Source organism: Tauraco erythrolophus, chromosome 2, assembly GCF_009769465.1.
Source record: "Tauraco erythrolophus isolate bTauEry1 chromosome 2, bTauEry1.pri, whole genome shotgun sequence".
Taxonomy (NCBI): Eukaryota; Metazoa; Chordata; class Aves; order Musophagiformes; family Musophagidae; genus Tauraco; species Tauraco erythrolophus.
The window spans coordinates 67032871-67051043 of record NC_141466.1 but is presented as its reverse complement, the minus strand read 5'-3'; the positions used below and the strand labels follow the sequence as shown (position 1 = coordinate 67051043).

The 18173-nt window shown below is 38.0% G+C and overlaps 1 protein-coding gene across 1 annotated transcript in view; it reads right to left on the bottom strand.

Moving 5' to 3' along the window:
* Positions 1-18173, bottom strand: part of SUPT3H (SPT3 homolog, SAGA and STAGA complex component) — an 87965-nt gene that overhangs the window by 36848 nt on the left and 32944 nt on the right. Inside the window, exons 2-3 of the mRNA XM_086625577.1 lie at positions 2449-2535; positions 1151-1241 (exon numbers count right to left, since the gene is read on the bottom strand). Of these exons, the coding sequence (XP_086481703.1) occupies positions 1151-1241; positions 2449-2463 (106 nt within the window). The 5' untranslated portion in view covers positions 2464-2535. The remainder of the gene's footprint in view (positions 1-1150; positions 1242-2448; positions 2536-18173) is intronic.

Here is an 18173-nt window from a genome sequence, read left to right as displayed (position 1 = left end):
GCAAAAAAAAATTAATGGCTTCAATTACCAAAGCCTGCCAGAAAATGCAGTCTTTAACTCCCAGATAAACTGTGTTTAGAAAGCATTTCATGAGCATGTAAATGGCTTATGAAAATTGCTTATTTGTTTTAAACAGTGACACAGACTTAAGTATTAAAAACCCCAAAGCTATCAGGTAGGAAGCTATACTGCCAGATTGCTTGCACGAAACAATATTCTTTCATATGTGGTGAAAATAAAATGCCACAGGCAAATTAAATCTCAAATGATTTGACAAAAATTTATCTACAGATTTATTAAGTCAAAGAAAGAAGTACAATGTTTACCTAACATCAATGTGGATGCTCAGAGGAACCAATCACAAGGAATTCATTGCAAGGAAAAAAAATTAAAAAATAAAAAAATAAAAGGCTCTAAGAAAGGAAATAAGTTAAATACAAAAAGTTGTGCACTGACATTGCTAGCTGTTATAAAAGTATGGCAAGCTTTAGATTTGCTATGATAAGGTTTAACACAACTTTTTACAAAGGAAATGCTAATTCTTCTATTAATATAAATCAACAGAACTTTATACCAGCAAACTATTTGGCAGAAATAAATATATTTTTAATTCAAAGAACTTTTCCTTTAAATGCATGGGTTATAAAATCTGTGACTTGCTCATGGAATGGGGAAACAAAAGTGTTTTCCACTCTTCAAAGTACAGATTCAACGTATAAAATGTTAAACCACATTGAAAACAAGCCCAGGTCATATATTAGCATTCAGTGACTTCAGATTATGGGATTTTATTGCAAAACATGTCAAAATCCTTTGATAATAATTTAACAAATGTCCATTCAATTGCATGCGGTAGCTGCCGCATTTAAATTACACGTGCTGAAACCAATTAGCCCTTTAATTAGCACCAGTTTCGTACTTCAACAAAGTTCTGACATTAAGCAGTCTTACTTATCATTTGGATAGTAGATGCAAATACTTACTTTTGAAGTATTTAAAATGGAAAAGCAGAGATTTTAAACCAGCTCACTCTGGAGAAAATAGTTTTCTGTCTTTAACCATTAAGGAAGACATTAATACTTTTCATTGAGCTGTTCAGAGCATTTCTAAAATACCAAGCCTCCCTCAAATTAGGTAATTCTTTTTCTACCTTCAAGGAGGTCATCTTCTTCTATTCCTTTGACAATTTTGGATTTGTAGTCTCGAAAAAACATGTATTTAAGTAGCCTTCTAAGCTTCTTCTAAGAGAAAAAAATACATTTATATTAATTAGTATTATATATAGTTACTTTTTATTTAGATTAACTTTGTAACACACAAACATATAATTGTGTAATATATTACTCAGTAAACAACTTTTTTAAAACGTACATAATTTTTGATTCTGCAGAAAATCCTTACATAGAAAGTACATCAAGATCAGTAGCAATTTCACATTAAATATTATTTATTTGAGCTCCTTGGTAATTTGCTTGCCAACTGTGAGACAGAAACAGGTTTTGACTTTCAGAAAGTAGAAATTCAGAAATCAGGCTTCTTCATGGCACTTCAAAATCTTAGCTTAGTTTGGAAATTCAAACATACAAATGCCTGTTTTCATAACCTTTGACATACATATTGAGCACTGTTATCAGTACAGCCTTATGGATCATATCAGATAAACTGTAATTGGTTTTTACATTTTAGTGTTTTTTAATTTTGATATGGCTTTGGTCATTAGGTTTAACCTATCAAACAAGGAAAGATAAACAAAAAGGGAGAGGAAAAGAGGACAGGAAAGGGAGGAACTAGGGGAAAAAAAAGAGATAAAGGAAGAATAAATAATGTTGATAAAAATAGTTGAAAATCATTTTTTCATAATTTTAAAATTTAAAGAAAGAAAATTAATGTAATCTTCGTATGGAAAATTGTTTTCTTTAAATTATTGACCTGCTCTTCTTGTGATCCAGAGAAAGCAAGATCATCCCTAAATTTGCAGATTTTAGTGAGATAAAGTACAGGAGAAAATATTATAAAGGAAAAATCAAGACAGGATTTACTGACAGCCTAGATGACAAAAATGTAATGGTCACACCGTCAAATATAACATTTACACTTTGCATAATGAGGAGGAAATTAGAATGATTGACTTTTAATAAAAGGGATATAAAGGATAAGGGTCAATATTTATATCTTTATTAAGAAATTGTTTTGAGCTTTAGGGTACAGTACCCACCCTAAAGCTATTGAAAAAAATCTATTCCTAATTGATGTTTCTGGAAAAAATCAGAATTAATTAAAACGTTACACAATTATTGTACTCTGTACAATACAATACAATTGCAGAGCCCCTATATTTTTAAATAAAGCTATTAATGATGATGAACTCCTTTCACAGAGGTTAAGCAAACACTTTAAAACATGATAAGCAGCTATGTAAAGTAAGAAAATTCTGGTTTTTTACCGTACCTTATCTTTGCGCATTAAGAACAGGAGATCTTCAGCAGAGATGACTCGAGCTCCTCTCAGCTGAGAAACTTCAGCTGCTTGCTGCAACTAAAATAAATTAATAAATTAGGACGGCTGTTTCTGTGTTAAAAAATTTTATTCCCCAGGATTTGTTTTAAATAAGTTCAGATAATATTTTGCATGGTAGTGAATAGCAAAATACAAGCTATGCACTAAAATACAAGCTGGGACTCTCAAAGGTGTCACTCACTCGGCTCTTGCTAGCCAAGAAGTGAACAACAATTTTATGAAAAGACTGAAAGACTTTTGACAAATCTCAAGCAAAAGCTTTTTTGTTTGTATTTAAAATGATTGCTTTTAAAAAGCGCTACATCCCTTTTTTTTTTTTTCTTTCCTTGCACCACATTAGCCCAGAAAATGAACGTATAATTCTCTCAGGCAATGTAAAAATGCCAAATTCTCACCATAGCACTTTATTTGCAACTGTGGAAGGGTGGCTGATCTCCCTCACAATTTTTTAGAATAACAAATATTAATTTTAAACAGCTTACCTAAGTATTTCTTGAAAGAAACTCTACCCCTACTTGACTTATCATTAGTACAAACCAGACTCACATAAAGGCATTTTCAGTCATACTCTTATTTAATTTTAGAGAGAGAAAATTAATTGATAGGAAACACTGACTCTATTAATAAAGTAATTGGAAAAACCTTACTGAGCAGACGAGGCCATTCAGACATGAAAGAGATAAAGATGGGACTGAGCAATGAATGCCACAAAAATTGGTAAGAGGTGGCCAAAGGAGCGTGAAGCAAAGAACTGTCCTCACCTCCATTGCAACAGTGCCTCTAAAAGCCTCAAATCATGCTGCAAAGCACAAAAATCTCTTTGTAAAGGACTAAGCACATCAGCCTTGGGTTCACCTTCAGTGGGTGCAGGAAATTGGGCTAATTTATACACAAATAGATCATATCGAAACCAGTACAAGACTAGAAACCTTGCACAAGCTCATCAAGCGACTGGCATAAGGAGGCCCAACCCAAACACAGAAGAGAAATATACAGGATTTCCTCCTTTCATCTCTCTAGCCTTTGGTTCTGGCGTGAGATGAAGCTGTAGAATAGGTGGGATAGAAAGGATGCTTCACAGCATGGAGTATGCCTTTTTCACTAAATTCAAAAATATTGTACAAAAGGCAAGATCATAATCATAATCTCTTTGCTATTATCCTTGTTACCTATCTGATAGATGGACTGACAGTGAGCACAGTACAGAAGTTATCAAAAGGAGAGACACCTTAAAAAATTCTTGATATTAAAACTCATACACACCTGTAACACAATCGATAAAGAAAAATTTATTTTCAAATATCTTCATATTCTTCTTTCAGAAATGCATTAATGCACCTGAAAATAATTTAAAGAAATCCTATCCTTCATGCTCACACTGGCAATGGTTTCACTCAGTATCACTGACTGAATAAGTATATTATTAATCTGAGCTCCCATGCTGCTATGACTTGAAATAGGCCTATTCAGAAGTTAAAAAGATCAACAAAAACAGTAGCTGTTTCTAATATCCAAAGGGGGGAGGGGGGTAAAGATTTTCATTTTGGCAAGTGTTCAGTGGGCCAAAGATTCAGTCCATAAATCATAATACTGGCCTGCATTAATTTTTTTCCACACTAATCACACGCATACAAAACGTTAACTGTATCTCATATGCACAACACAAAACATACTGCGTGAAGAGTTTCAGATTTTCCCCTTGAAACCTTCTCTTGGCCCTTGCAGTCACAGAGACCAGAGAGACTTCAGGAATTCAGAAGTCACAGTAATATAATCTTACTTGAAAAATGTAAGAATGTGAAAAACGATAGTTCTATTTTTTGGCATAAGCAAAACTGTTTCTTCTTCTGATTAGTTTGAGGGCACGCAAGCTACTTATATTTCTAACATAAAATATAAAGAGCTGGACAAAAATAAATTTACCAAGAACGAGCCAATATTCATCTCTGGTGTAAATCTATTGCAGTGAATGGATTTATGCCAAGACTGACTTTGGCCCCACCAAGCTTAAAAGTGTTACAAAACCTGACCTTAGCATGGCGGTAACACAACACAGCTTTTCCACATAGCATATAAAACAATGGCAGAAATATCTGACATGAAAGTATGCTCCAGTTCCCTAACACATACAGGATCATAACTATAATCTTTAAAGTCCCTTCCAACCCAAACCATTCTATGATTCTAGAAGACATTCATTTTCTTACCATGAAATTCAGGTATGTTAATTTCTGAAAGTAGTGGAAATATCTTATTTTTTCAAATGATAAACACGTGACAATGTCATTTAAAGCAAAGATTGTGTGCACACTGCTTACATGAATGTCCCAATGAAGTAAGAGAGAGCAAGGAGAGGAGGCCAAATTCACGTCCCATTTGCATCTAAGTAAATCCTGAATAACACTGTTTACTTTAATGGAGTTATTCTGGGCTAAACACAAGATCAAAATCTGGAACAATATTCTTAGCTTCTACCAAAACAATGAAAACTTTATTCTCGTATTGACTCAACTTCTGCATCTATTTTATTTTAAGGAATGAACACGCAGCATTTAATTTCTTTGGCTTAAAGAAAGCAAAATACGAAAATAATTACTTCCTGTACAGTTATAAAATATGGATTATTTATCCAAACAGACCATAATGACTTCTGCATTGGTACACATATTTACCTGGGAAACCAGGATATGCTCAGGTAAATATGTATCCAAGCAATTAAAAAAAATTATGTACCACACAGCCTAGGTTGGGGGGAAGATGTATTTATAGCTTTAACACACATATAATTGACTCATTCAAACCACAACATGAGTGTTTGGCTATAATTAGTATTATAACAAACTGTCTTATTTGACTGTCCCAGAGTTGCCATTAATATGCAATAAGACCCAATTCCTTAACTTCCGGAGCTGAAGGCCCTGTTGAGTTACATGATGAAGGGGGATTTCAGGAAGCCATATCAAAGAAACAATCCATCTCCAAGCACCCGAGCATTTGTCATTCTAGAAAAGAAATTTTCAGCTATGCAACCTTGAAGTCAGGAGGTCTTTCACCTTTTGCTGCAGTGGCAGTACTGGGGTTTTTTTACTTTCTGAGCAGTGGGTCTACTGCCCGTGACTCCAGATGATAGGCGTGATATAAACACTGCAACAACTTTTCATATATGAGGTTGCTATATGGCAACAGTGGAAATATGGCAAGATTTTCCCACCATCTCCTTTCTCCAAGGTTCAGCTATATTCAGTGTCAGTTAAAGAATTTGAGGCAACAGTAGTTCCAACATCCTCATAGTCTTTTCCTAATTTTTTAGTGATTATTTAGTCCACATTACAAAATATTTTGGTTTGGATTATCCTGAAGAACAGCAAACAATCCAAATTACTTAGCTTCTTAAAGAAAAACAGGCTAAATTTCCTAATACCAGTGAACAACATTTGAGACCTTGCAGTCTGTATATGTTTTTTTTATTACAGCCAAATTGTGAACCCCTAAAAGTGAAGTTTAAATAACGGAAGTGTTGAAATGACTTTAACTATAGGAGCGCAAATAGCTCTGTTAATAATTAGAAGTTTATGAAAAATAAGTGTATTTTACAATTTTTTCACATTACAAAGAAGGTAGTATATACAGTAACTATATTTTAAAGTCTAAGAAGAAATGGCTAGGGAATAATATTTTAAAATGTAATCACCGCTTTAATGACTTTATGAAGTTAACTTTCTTGGCAGGATGAACTGAAGTATGTTAACAGTCACCTTACGGCTATTTTCTTTTGCAACTTCTGCAAATTATAGATTTGTTGAAAGGAGTATTCATTCTCCTATGACAGAGGCACAGTTACTTCAATGGTACTGTCTGCTTTTTTTTTTTTTTTTCATAATTATTTTTTCTTCCACTACCTCTAAAGTCAACAATCACCGATACTACTTCTACAAAAACATCTTGATGGACAAACAAAAAGCTGGAAAACAAACATGCTATGTTGTGACATAATCCTTCCAGTTAAACTGCAGGACAGAGTCAAAATGTTTGCATGCCTTGAAACTGCTGAGAGCCAAGAATAATACTTCAGGAGCTGTGATTTTGTTTTCATTACAGAGGAAAATTAGATCATAGTTCACCTGGTTGATTTTTTTTCTCAGGCAGGAAGGTTGTTTTGTTATTACCTATGCATAAAAATGTCCTATTTTTTCATATGTTCTAGATCAAAAGTATGCAACTCTAAAAATATCAAGAGAATATTTTGAATTTAGATATGGTGCTGTAAATGTAATCTAAACAGAGCATACCAATACTTTTTGGAAAGCAATTAAACTTTGTTTTTCACTTCAAGCTTTCCATATAATATCTCACATACTACTAAAGCTGACACTTGAGCTTCTATTCCAAACATACCTGGGGAAAATACAGAACTTGTTTTCACTAGTCAGCACAGGAATATATTTACACAGCACATCCTGAGAGGATAATCACATTATGGAGTCCATTAAAGCATTGTAATAGCGAATGATTTAGAATGACCACACAAAGGTTAAACAGTATGACTAAATCATCACAAGCTGTCTAAATCATAAAACTTTAATCTGCAGATTAAAAGACAAACAATTTTCTTGTTATTAGGTATCTGTTTTCAAATCTAAGTATTTTTTACTGAAGATCATTTAATGTGACACCAGGTGATTATGTGTGACCTTGAGAAGATAAAGCTCTGCGTCTCATTTTGAGGCTTTGGAGTAGCACTTTCTTGCTTGACATATAGCGAATTTCAGTCTATGCAGAACATGAGAATATGAAAACATCAGTTCATACCCTCTGGCCCCTGGCATTTACTAAGAACTTGTTTTTAAGTACGTAATTTGCATAAAGAACTGGCTGGATGGTCACACTCAAAGAGCTGTGGTCAATGGTTCAATGTCTACATGGAGACCAGTGTCAAGCGGTGTCCCTCAGGGGTCTGTTCTGGGTCCAGTGCTGTTCAACATCTTTGTCAGCAACATGGATGACGGCATTGAGTGTACCCCTCAGTAAGTTTGCCGACGACACCAAGTTGTGTGGTGCTGTGGACTCACTTGAGGGAAGAGATGCCATACAGAGGGACCTTGATAGGCTTGAGAATTGGGCCAGTGCTAACTGCATGAGCTTCAACAAGTCAAAATGCAAGGTCCTTCACCTGGGTGGGGCCAATCCTAGGCACAAATACAAACTGGGCACAGAGTGGGTTGAGAGTAGCCCTGAAGAGAAGGATTTGGGGGTGTTTATAGATGAGAAGCTCAACATGAGCTGGCAGTGTGCTCATGCGGCCCAGAAGGCCAACCGCATCCTGGGATGTATTAAGAGAAGTGTGGTCAGCAGGTCAAGAGAGGTGATTCTCCCCCTTTACTCTGCTCTCGTGAGACCTCACCTCGAATACTGCGGCCAGTTCTGGTGTCCCCACCATAAGAGAGACATAGATTTATTGGAGCGTGTTCAGAGGAGGGCCACAAAGATGATCCAGGGGCTGGAGCACCTCTGCTACAAGGACAGGTTGCGGGAGCTGGGATTGTTCAGCCTTGAAAAGAGAAGACTTTGAGGGGATCTAACAGCTGCCTTCCAATACCTGAAGGTAACTTACAGGAAGGCTGAGGAGGGACTTTTTACAAGACTGTCCACTGATAGGACAAGGGGAAATGGGTTTAAGTTGAAGGAGAAAAGATTTAGATTAGATCTTAGGAAGAAATTCTTCAGTACGAGGGTGGTAAGACTTCGGAATAAATTGCCCAGAGAAGTTGTGGATGCCCCCTCCCTGGAGGTGTTCAAGGCCAGGTTGGACGGAGCCTTGAGTAGCCTGATCTAGTTGAGAGGCATTCTTGCCCATGACAGGGAGGTTGGATTAGATGATCTCTGAGGTCCCTTCCAGCCTATGCCATTCTATGATTCTATGATATTTGTTTCTTAAAAAAAACCTTACACTTTAGTCTCTGAAGTGAGATCGACTGCTTCATCTTGTCTTCTAGCAGGTGGCAACAGCTTTTAGTTTCCACAGTTCAGCCAGCCTGAAGAGCTGGATCTGGATACAGAGAGTCTGTCACCAGTTACTAGTAGCTGGAGAAGAATTATCCCAAAAGTATCTCCAGCAATAGCCAGGTTATACAAGGACTCTTTCCCTTTGAAAGCATAGAGAGTACGTCTACAGGTCCAATACACAACGATGGCTTTGACATCAAAGCAAGTTGATGCAAATTTAAAAAGTCGAGCTGTTCCGACAAACTCAGGAGAAAACAGACCCTTCCTCAGCTGCTGTCAGACTGAAATCGTGTGAAAGTCAGTCCTACGAACGCCAATAAACAGCCCTACATCTCAGCCTGCACATTTTTAATCATACCACTGCTAGCAAAGACCCCTACAGATTAGTATGATGATGAAAATATATCTTGTTCATATTCCCACTTTTTTAAATTGAACATTTAATATAATGTCGGACATCATCATCTCTCTTCATTCTACTGACAACCCTCTTTTGATATTATCAAAAAGGTTGTAGGGTTTTGGGGGTTTGATTTTTGTTTTTTAGCAACACAGTATAATCTAAATAGAAGAAATGCAACATACATTTCAAAATGCAACAAAATGCAAAAGAAGGTACATTCTTATAGGGAGAGAAAATAGCAAGAGCAGAACACCCTGCAGCTTGCTTGAGCTGCTACTCTTCATGTTATGAACAAGACTTTTTTGAACATACAAAAGAAAGAAAAAAAAAGATTCCGAAAAACGTACACAGCCTTTAAAAAACTACATGGACTCAGCCTGTGGAATGAAATGGGCTAACATGAAAATGCACCGTGCTCCTGGAGCTTACCTATGGTGTACTCATGGTTTCACCCTGCTGGAAAACCCTGCAGCTGGAAGGAGAAGGCTTTCTACTGACTATCATCATAAAATTGAACATTACTAAAAAATTCTAAGGTAAAGCACATTCCACTTCTTTTCAAGGAAATGCACAAATACAACATCAGAAGAGGCTAGACTCTACTTGTCCACTCAGGATAACTTCAGACTGTACCCTACATCTCAGAGCAGCAGACTCCAAAACCACAGTGATATAGGGGGTTATTCCGTCACAGATGTGGACACTTACCAGATTTAAGTCCATCTGATCCTCAAGTTTATCAAAGTTCTATCACCTGACAGCCACTCTCCCATTTAGTATCACCAACAAAGTTGTTGAGCATATCCTGTGTCACCCATCCAGGTTGCTAATGAAGACATATAGAACTCGTTACTTCACTTGTTACCAATGACCAAGAGACTTAAATGTTGCTCCACAGGAGAAGGGAAAGGAAAAAAATAGGTCAAAACCTTTTCTTATGGATGGAACAATTCAATTTTTGCAATGGATTCTGGGTGTTTGTTCAGCAGCAATTCTATCATGAACTGGGATTAAGGAAAGCTGAATACTTGTGCCCTCTGTTTTTTATTTTTAGTAGGCATAACCACAGCTGAGCCCCACATTTGTTGACATGTTGAATGATTCTTGTTAAAATTATAAATATGTACAAATATTAGAAAAATGGTAACTTATTTTCAAAGCCTAGGCTTTGCTACTGAAAGCAAAGATTTGCATCTACTAGACATGGCATGATTTTTTTTTTAAATTACATTAGGTAGATTAAGTAAGGAAAACAAATTTCCAAGTAAATGGTGAATTTAATACTGCTATTTTGCAAAAGATGAGCTTTAAACAAAGTCTTTTTTTGTTGTTGTTTTTAATATCTTATTTAAAAATAATTTAAGGTCAACTTCTTAAATTAGTTTGTCGTTGCATTTTCTGTCACACAGAATTTAATGCATTAAATGCACACAGGTAAAATTTCTGTCACACAGGTAAAAAATTTAATGCATTTATGAACAATCACTACATTTCAATTAAAGCTTCAGGCATGACTTTTCCCTATTTTTCCTTCTTTCAATTCTAATTCAAAAATCAACATTCTAGGCCAATATTTTATACCTGTAATTCTTCTACTCTCCAGGAAACAGAAGAAACCCTATTGCACACCTGACATTTATAGCAGGCAATACTGACCAAACGAAGTAAAATTATACCAACAACGTTAAAACCATAAAGTATCTAAGTGCAGAAAAGTATTCAGACTCATCAAATTCAGTTTTAACGGTCAAATTTTTCACCAGCTACGTGGACTTTGTTAATTCAAGATTTGGTGTAGTGTTGGAAATGGCCTCTGCCGATGCTCTCTCCCACTGCTAGTGATGACAACAGCAGGCAATAAAACCAACTTGAAAACTTCTACTCCAGTTATTATTATTATAGGGGAGGAAAATAAGCTTGAAAAATATCATTGAATGGGTGTTCTCCAGAATGAGCAAGAGACCATGAAAAAAGCTTTGTGAAGTGTGAACTTTGTAGATATGAAAGATTCATTAGCCAATATGAAACTGAAAAGTCCTCATGGCCAAAAGCACTCCAACCTCCACAGACACATCTCCGTTTCTGAATAAGATGAATGTAGAGGTCCTCTAAGGCCTGTCCATGTTCTAGGATTGTCCAGATATTCTAGATGCTGAGGTAAATGGTGCCATCCCACTGTAAATTACTGGTAGCAAATTTTCCCTGTATCTAAACTAAATAAATGCTGGTGTTTTGGTGGAAATGATAATAAAACTAACTACCCTTGGATTCAAACTTTCATAATGAGCTGTTTCAATTTTACAGCAGTATCACTGTAGCTATTTCAAGTTGAGAATCTCAACTGTAACTATTACTTCCATCTAAGTGACATTTCTGAATGCCTTTTTGGTACTAAACATTTCTATGAAAAAATACGCATGTGCAATCTTTTCAGCAATCAACGCATTTATCTTTCCTTTAGTAAAACAAAAAAGCAATTAGAGTTTACCCTTCTGAAGATACTAGAGATAATATTATTTTAGAATATTTAATCTAGTAACTCAGATTTATTTTCTCTCCATCAATTATTTCTTTCTTTTCTTTCTCCAGTATGACTATGGCATGCAAACCAGCAGAAGTTCTCTGTTGATTGAGAGTGCATCTAATATAAACAGGTTTCTTTCTCCCATTGCTACAGAGAGTAACATTTGTTTAAACCATGCATCCTTACGCTGCTCACACAGGAAAATAATCATTGTCTTATTTTAGTTTCACCAGAACACTAAATAAATACTCTTCCTTTCCGTATGACAGCAAATTGGAATCAGGCTTCACTGTTTGTCATAAGGAAAATAAGACATATATTAACCTATTCCAAGCACAGAGATAAAATGCTTTTGGAGCAAGCCTCAGGCTAATGAATGAACTTTAAAGCCAGTATTACTATGAAAAGCAAGCAACCATCAATGCACTGAATATAGAGAAGATACCACCTTGATTCTCTGGCTGAACTGATCCATTAAAATAAATCTCTTCAAACACCTCAAAATGAAGGACGAAAACATACTTTAAAAAATTAAATCCCGCAAAGGACATGAGCAAGACTGCTTTGAAAATTTAGACTAAGAGACAGAAGGAGAAAAAAGGATTCAGGTTCAATCAAAAATACAAAACGCCAGTATTTTCCATTAGAAAGCTCTAAAATTATTCACAGCCCTGAAGAGATATATCATTATGCTCTTACTCAGAAATAAGTGCTAGAAGACTTTATAAGTTAAAATATTTTCCTCGAAATGATTCACATGGGTCTTTCTCCTTACTTTTTATTCTCATCTGTTCTAATGCACATGTCAACCAAGTGAGAACTTCTCAGTTTGCATGATGACTACAACTAAATCCTACAGGATCACTCAGATTAAAAAGTTAGACACATTATACATGTAAACGACTACTGGTTTAAATGGTTTTGATGGCAGACAGGACATATGGATGTTTGGGTTTAAGGTAAATTATACTGCCTTCAGAATTTTGACAGACAGGTAAGTGTTGTCTTGCAAGATGCACCCAAGCTATCAATAGAAAAACAAAAATATAAGAAAAAGGAAGCGGAAAACATTTAGTTTTAATGCTTTTTCAACTACAATATATGCATGGAGTGTACCTTTCGACACCAGAGAAAGTCTCAGTCTGTTCTGTGATTTTTAGTCTTGGGGAAAAGCACTTGTCAATGGGGACAAGGTATGATCAGAATGTGTAATAAAATAGGAAGTTCTATGATTTCTTTTTCTTCTATCGAGAAATCTCTCTCCAGTTCATTTTAAAATGGCTTCGAAATCCTGCATCTATAGGACCTTTCTTCCAAGAATCTTGTAATCCAAGATAAAACATCAAAATAGAGGGAAATTTATGAAAACAACAGTCACAGTCCAAGGTGGATCCATTTTCATGTAAAAATAAGAGAAAAGAACTCCAAATTTTTGTATGGATGTGTTGGTTTGCTGTATTTTCTTTTTTGTTTATATGACCTATAATTCTCAGAGCTTCAAAAAATGCAGGGTAAATTGTACAGATGATAACATGAAGATGACAAATTTTCTTTTGGGAAGATGAACCAAAGATAAAAGGAGAAAGCTCTCTCTCAGAGAAAGAAATTAAAGCAAATGAAGGAGTATAAATGTAAAATCTGAACAACAGATATTTGTCTCTGAAGAATGACACTGATTTCCTAACTCTTATTTAATGTTCCTTCTTTAATTAACATTCGTTTCCCAAGGACATAAGTTTGAAAAGGCTGTTTCACATTACTTTAGCATGAAGAATCACTTTTAAGTCATGAAAAGGCTGGGGAAAAAAAATAAACATGCTTTCTGAACATAATTTCCTTTTTATTGCTACTGCAAAGTTATGAAATGAAATCTATTATTTAATTACACTGGATCAAGCAACAGGAAGAGAAGGGAGTGTTTGAGTCACAACATCCCTGCAAGGACAAATTACTACACTTCCTCTTGCTAAAGACAGTTTTAATGGACTGAAACTGTGCAAATGGTTAAAATCAAACTACTGGGAGGTAGGAAGATCTTCTTGCAAGCATAAAACCCCCATAAAATGTACTCTGAAATTCTTAACAGAAATATCAGTAACAACAGGGGAAAAAAGTAGTGACATTTCTGCCAGAACATTACTAGTACAAAAATTATTACATTTATTCAGCTTCTTTCCAGAATCTGAAGATAGTTTAAAAATATACAATAACTTCTGGGCCTGCTTTGTTTTATGCTTCACATTGGAGATGTTTAGATAATCTATTATGAAAACTTCAAATTTATCTGCTATTTCTACAAAACTTTTATTAGCCATAAGGGATTTCCTTTAGCTGTACTTCAGTAATGTTTACTAGATCCTTCAAATTGAATGCAACTGTTGGAAAAGTTAAAGCATTTTACTTCTTAAGTATGTTCTTGGCATAAAAAAAATGAGAGTGTTTTAAAGTATAATGAAAAGACAGGTTGAATTCTAAAATGTTGGAATAGATAACTTGGCAACTAGTATAGAGTCCACAACTGGGATATGAATGTGCAAATGCTGTGATCTTGCATATAATTTAAATTCACTTTGACTTGTGTGGAGATGGTCTGAAATAACCTTTCATGGAAATATTATGTTTTCCCAAAACTAGAATACACTAAAATATGAAGGCATTTCACAGATAATTTGAACAACAATGGAAAATATCTTTGAAGTTTTTCAGGAAAACTACTCCTAAGCCTTAGGGCAGTATGGGAGAAAGCATTTCTTTGAAAAAGCTATCCTGGAGGCAACGGGGATTGATTTCCTAGGTCCATCAGAGACCGGACTGACCTCTTAAGACTGCAGGATGAATGACATGAAGAGAGTGAGCATAAGCTATGAAGTTTTTTAAGGAAAGATGCAAAGAGGTTCTGACAAGGATAAAGGAAACAAGATAGAAAAAGCTGTTTGCAGATGTTTTTTAGATCAAAGATTTTCATGGTGTCCTACTAGTAATTTGGTCCACAGTCTAATTCTAAACTTCTAACATAGTCTAGGAAAGCAGTAACAAAATAAAACCTTTCAGCCATGTGCAGTCTCACAGAACTCCATGACTCTTGCATTTTTAAAGAGGTCTGATGTTCAATAGAAAACGTTAGGAAGCTACTTCTCCCTAATGTATCCAGAGAACCTAGACTTCACGTGCTGAATGTTGGAAATCAAGAAAATACGCCACAAATCCCATCACACATGGTGTATTTCTTATTCTTCTCTTGAAACTCAAGTTATTGGCCAACACCAGACTTCAACTGGCTATGGGGATATTTGGTCAAATTCAGCGAACTTCTAAATATTTTACCTACCGGTGCTTCACAACCAAAACTTGCACATTTTCAAAAAAGTTATGAACCAGAAAGACTTTGGCAGACAGTCAGTTGAGGGTCAATCTAATAGACTATCAGCTGAATGAGGAAGAAGTCTGATAAAATAGAGGAAACAAGAGATTCATGTCAATGGATAGAAGTACCTGGTCTTTTGCAAAAATCTCTGGAAATGGGCAACAGGTCCAACCTGAGGATCTATATATGACCATTAGGAGAGGAAAAATCATTTCCCATGCCCCAAGGAGATCTCTGCTTTGGGAATTCAGCTGTACAATCTTATAATTAAATGCAGCTCCAATAAAACTCCTCATGTGTTAAGTTACTAAGACTGAGCACAAAGCCAGGATATCCATTACTGGTACCAGAGGAGTCAGAAGAAGATAATGTCAATGATGCCACTGGGGAGGAGGAAAATTAGTGTTTCCAGCATTTATCTTTGTTCTTTGGGAGCAACAAAGGAAAGTGTTAGCAGTATGGGTTCAATTTACTGGTGCTCTGGTTACCCGGGACATAGAGAAGGCTGAGTTACTCAATGACTTTTTTGCCTCAGTTTTCACTGATAAAGCCTCTTGTCTTACCGCCCAAGCTGTGGAAAGAACTAGCAGGGACTGTGAGGATGAACCACTGCCCACTGTACTTGAAGAGCAGGTTCGAGAACATCTGAGGAGCTTGAAGGTGCACAAGTCCATGGGACCTGATGAGATCCATCCGCGGGTCCTGAAGGAACTGGCGGATGAAGTTGCCAAGCCACTGGCCATTGCATTTGAGAAGTCGTGGCGGTCTGGCGAGGTCCCCGATGACTGGAAGAGAGGGAACATAACCCCCATTTTTAAAAAGGGGAACAAGGAGGACCCGGGCAACTACAGGCCGGTCAGCCTCACCTCTCTGCCTGGCAAGGTCATGGAGCAGATTCTCCTGGGAACCATGCTAAGGCACATGGAGAGCAAGGAGGTGGTGGGTGACAGCCAACATGGCTTCACCAAAGGCAGATCGTGCCTGACCAACTTGGTGGCCTTTTATGATGGGGTGACAGCATTGGTGGACAAGGGTCGACCAATGGATATCATCTACCTGGACTTGTGCAAAGCTTTTGACACTGTCCCGCACGACATTCTTCTCTCTAAACTACAGAGGCATGGGTTTGATGGATGGACCACTCGGTGGATAAGGAATTGGCTCAATGGCCGCACTCAGAGAGTAGTGGTCAACGGCTCGATGTCCAAGTGCAGACCGGTCACGAGTGGCGTCCCTCAGGGGTCCATGTTGGGCCCGGCCCTCTTCAACATCTTTGTCGGTGACGTGGACAGTGGCATGGAGTGCACCCTCAGCAAGTTCGCCGATGACACCAAGCTGTGTGGTGCCGTCGACACGCTGGAAGGGAGGGATGCCATCCAGAGGGACCTCGACAGGCTGGAGAGGTGGGCCCGTGTCAACCTCATGAAGTTCAACCAGGCCAAATGCAAGGTCCTACATCTGGGTCGTGGCAATCCCAGGCACAAATACAGACTGGGTGGTGAATGGATCGAGAGCAGCCCTGAGGAGAAGGACTTGGGAGTACTGGTGGACGAGAAGCTCAATATGAGCCGGCAATGTGCTCTTGCGGCCCAGAAGGCCAACCGCATCCTGGGCTGCATCAAGAGGAGCGTGGCCAGCAGGTCGAGAGAGGTGATTCTTCCCCTCTACTCTGCCCTCGTGAGACCTCACCTGGAGTACTGCGTCCAGTTCTGGAGCCCCCAACATAAGAAGGACATGGACCAGTTGGAGAGGGTCCAGAGGAGGGCCACGAAGATGATAAGAGGGCTGAAGCACCTTTCCTATGAGGACAGGCTGAAAGAGTTGGGGCTGTTCAGCCTGGAGAAGAGGAGGCTCCGGGGTGACCTTATAGCGGTCTTCCAGTACCTCAAGGGGGCCTACAGGAAAGATGGGGAGAGGCTGTTCAGGAGGGCCTGTTGTGATAGGACAAGGGGTAATGGTTTTAAAATAGAGGGAGGTAGATTCAGATTGGATATTAGGAAAAAATTTTTTACCATGAGAGTTGTAGAACACTGGAACAGGTTGCCCAGAGAGGTGGTGGATGCTCCATCCCTGGAGACGTTCAAGGCCAGGTTGGATGAGGCCCAGAGCAACCTGATCTAGTTGGAGATATCCCTGTTCCTTGCAGGGGGGTTGGACTAGATGACCTTTGAAGGTCCCTTCCAGCCCTAACCATTCTATGATTCTATGATTCTATGAATTTCAAGAGACGTTGAAACATCACTAAAATCTTCGAGAGAGGCTCATGGCAAAAAAAGCAACGGCGAAATTAAAAATCTTGAATTTATTCAGGAAAACCATGCTGTAGATTGGCATCTGAGCACAGTGATTCCGACTATGGTAAAGGCTAAGCCTTAGCACAATCACCAGGATTCAGACTGTTCAGACTCTTTGTCTTATGACTACACGCCCTTGTAAAAGGTCCCTCCCCAGCTTTCCTGTAGACCCCCTTTAAGTACTGGAAGGCTGCTATAAGATCACCCTGGAGCCTTCTCTTCTCCAGGCTGAACAGCCCCAACTCTCTCAGCCTGTCTTCAGAGGACAGGTGCTCCAGCCCTTGGACCATCTTTGTGGTCTCCTCCGGACTTGCTCCAACAGCTTCATGTCCTTCTTGTGTTGGGGACTCCAGAGCGGAATGCCATATTCCAGGTGGGGTCTCACGGGAGCAAAGTAGAGGGGCAGAATCACCTCCCTCGACCTGCTGGCCACACTTCTTTTGATGCAGCCCAGGACACGGTTGGCTTTCTGGGCTGCCAGTGCACATTGCCGGCTCATGTTGAGCTTCTCATCAACCTGCACTCCCAAGTCCTTCTCCTCCAGGCTGCTCTCAATTCATTCTCCACCCAGCCTGCACCTGGGCTTGAGATTGCCTCAACCCATGTGCAGGACCTTGCACTTGGCCTTGTTGAACTTCATGAGGTTCTCCCAGGCTCACCTCTGCAGCCTGTCGAGGTCCCTCTGGATGGCATCCCTTCCCTCCAGCGTGTCGACCACAACAAATGGGAAAGTACCTTCATTCCTCAAAAACAATGGAACACCTCCACTTTTACCAAGTATTTATAAGAAAGTGAACTTGTAGAAACAAGCATGAGGAAAATCAATACAGGTACGACGAAGACAGGAAGAAATCTCTGTTCTCAGAACGACAGAGTGGATGACACTTTTTTAGAAGACATGAGGAAGGAGCGATCCAAAGTGAAATGTAGAGTGGATGAAAAAAATTGCAAGGCTGGGTAAGATATAGGAAGAAACACTGATTATTGAAGGTATTTAACCAGTCAAGAAAGTAGGGGATAAGATTACTAATATAATAAATAAAACATTCTCTGTTAATACAGATCGCT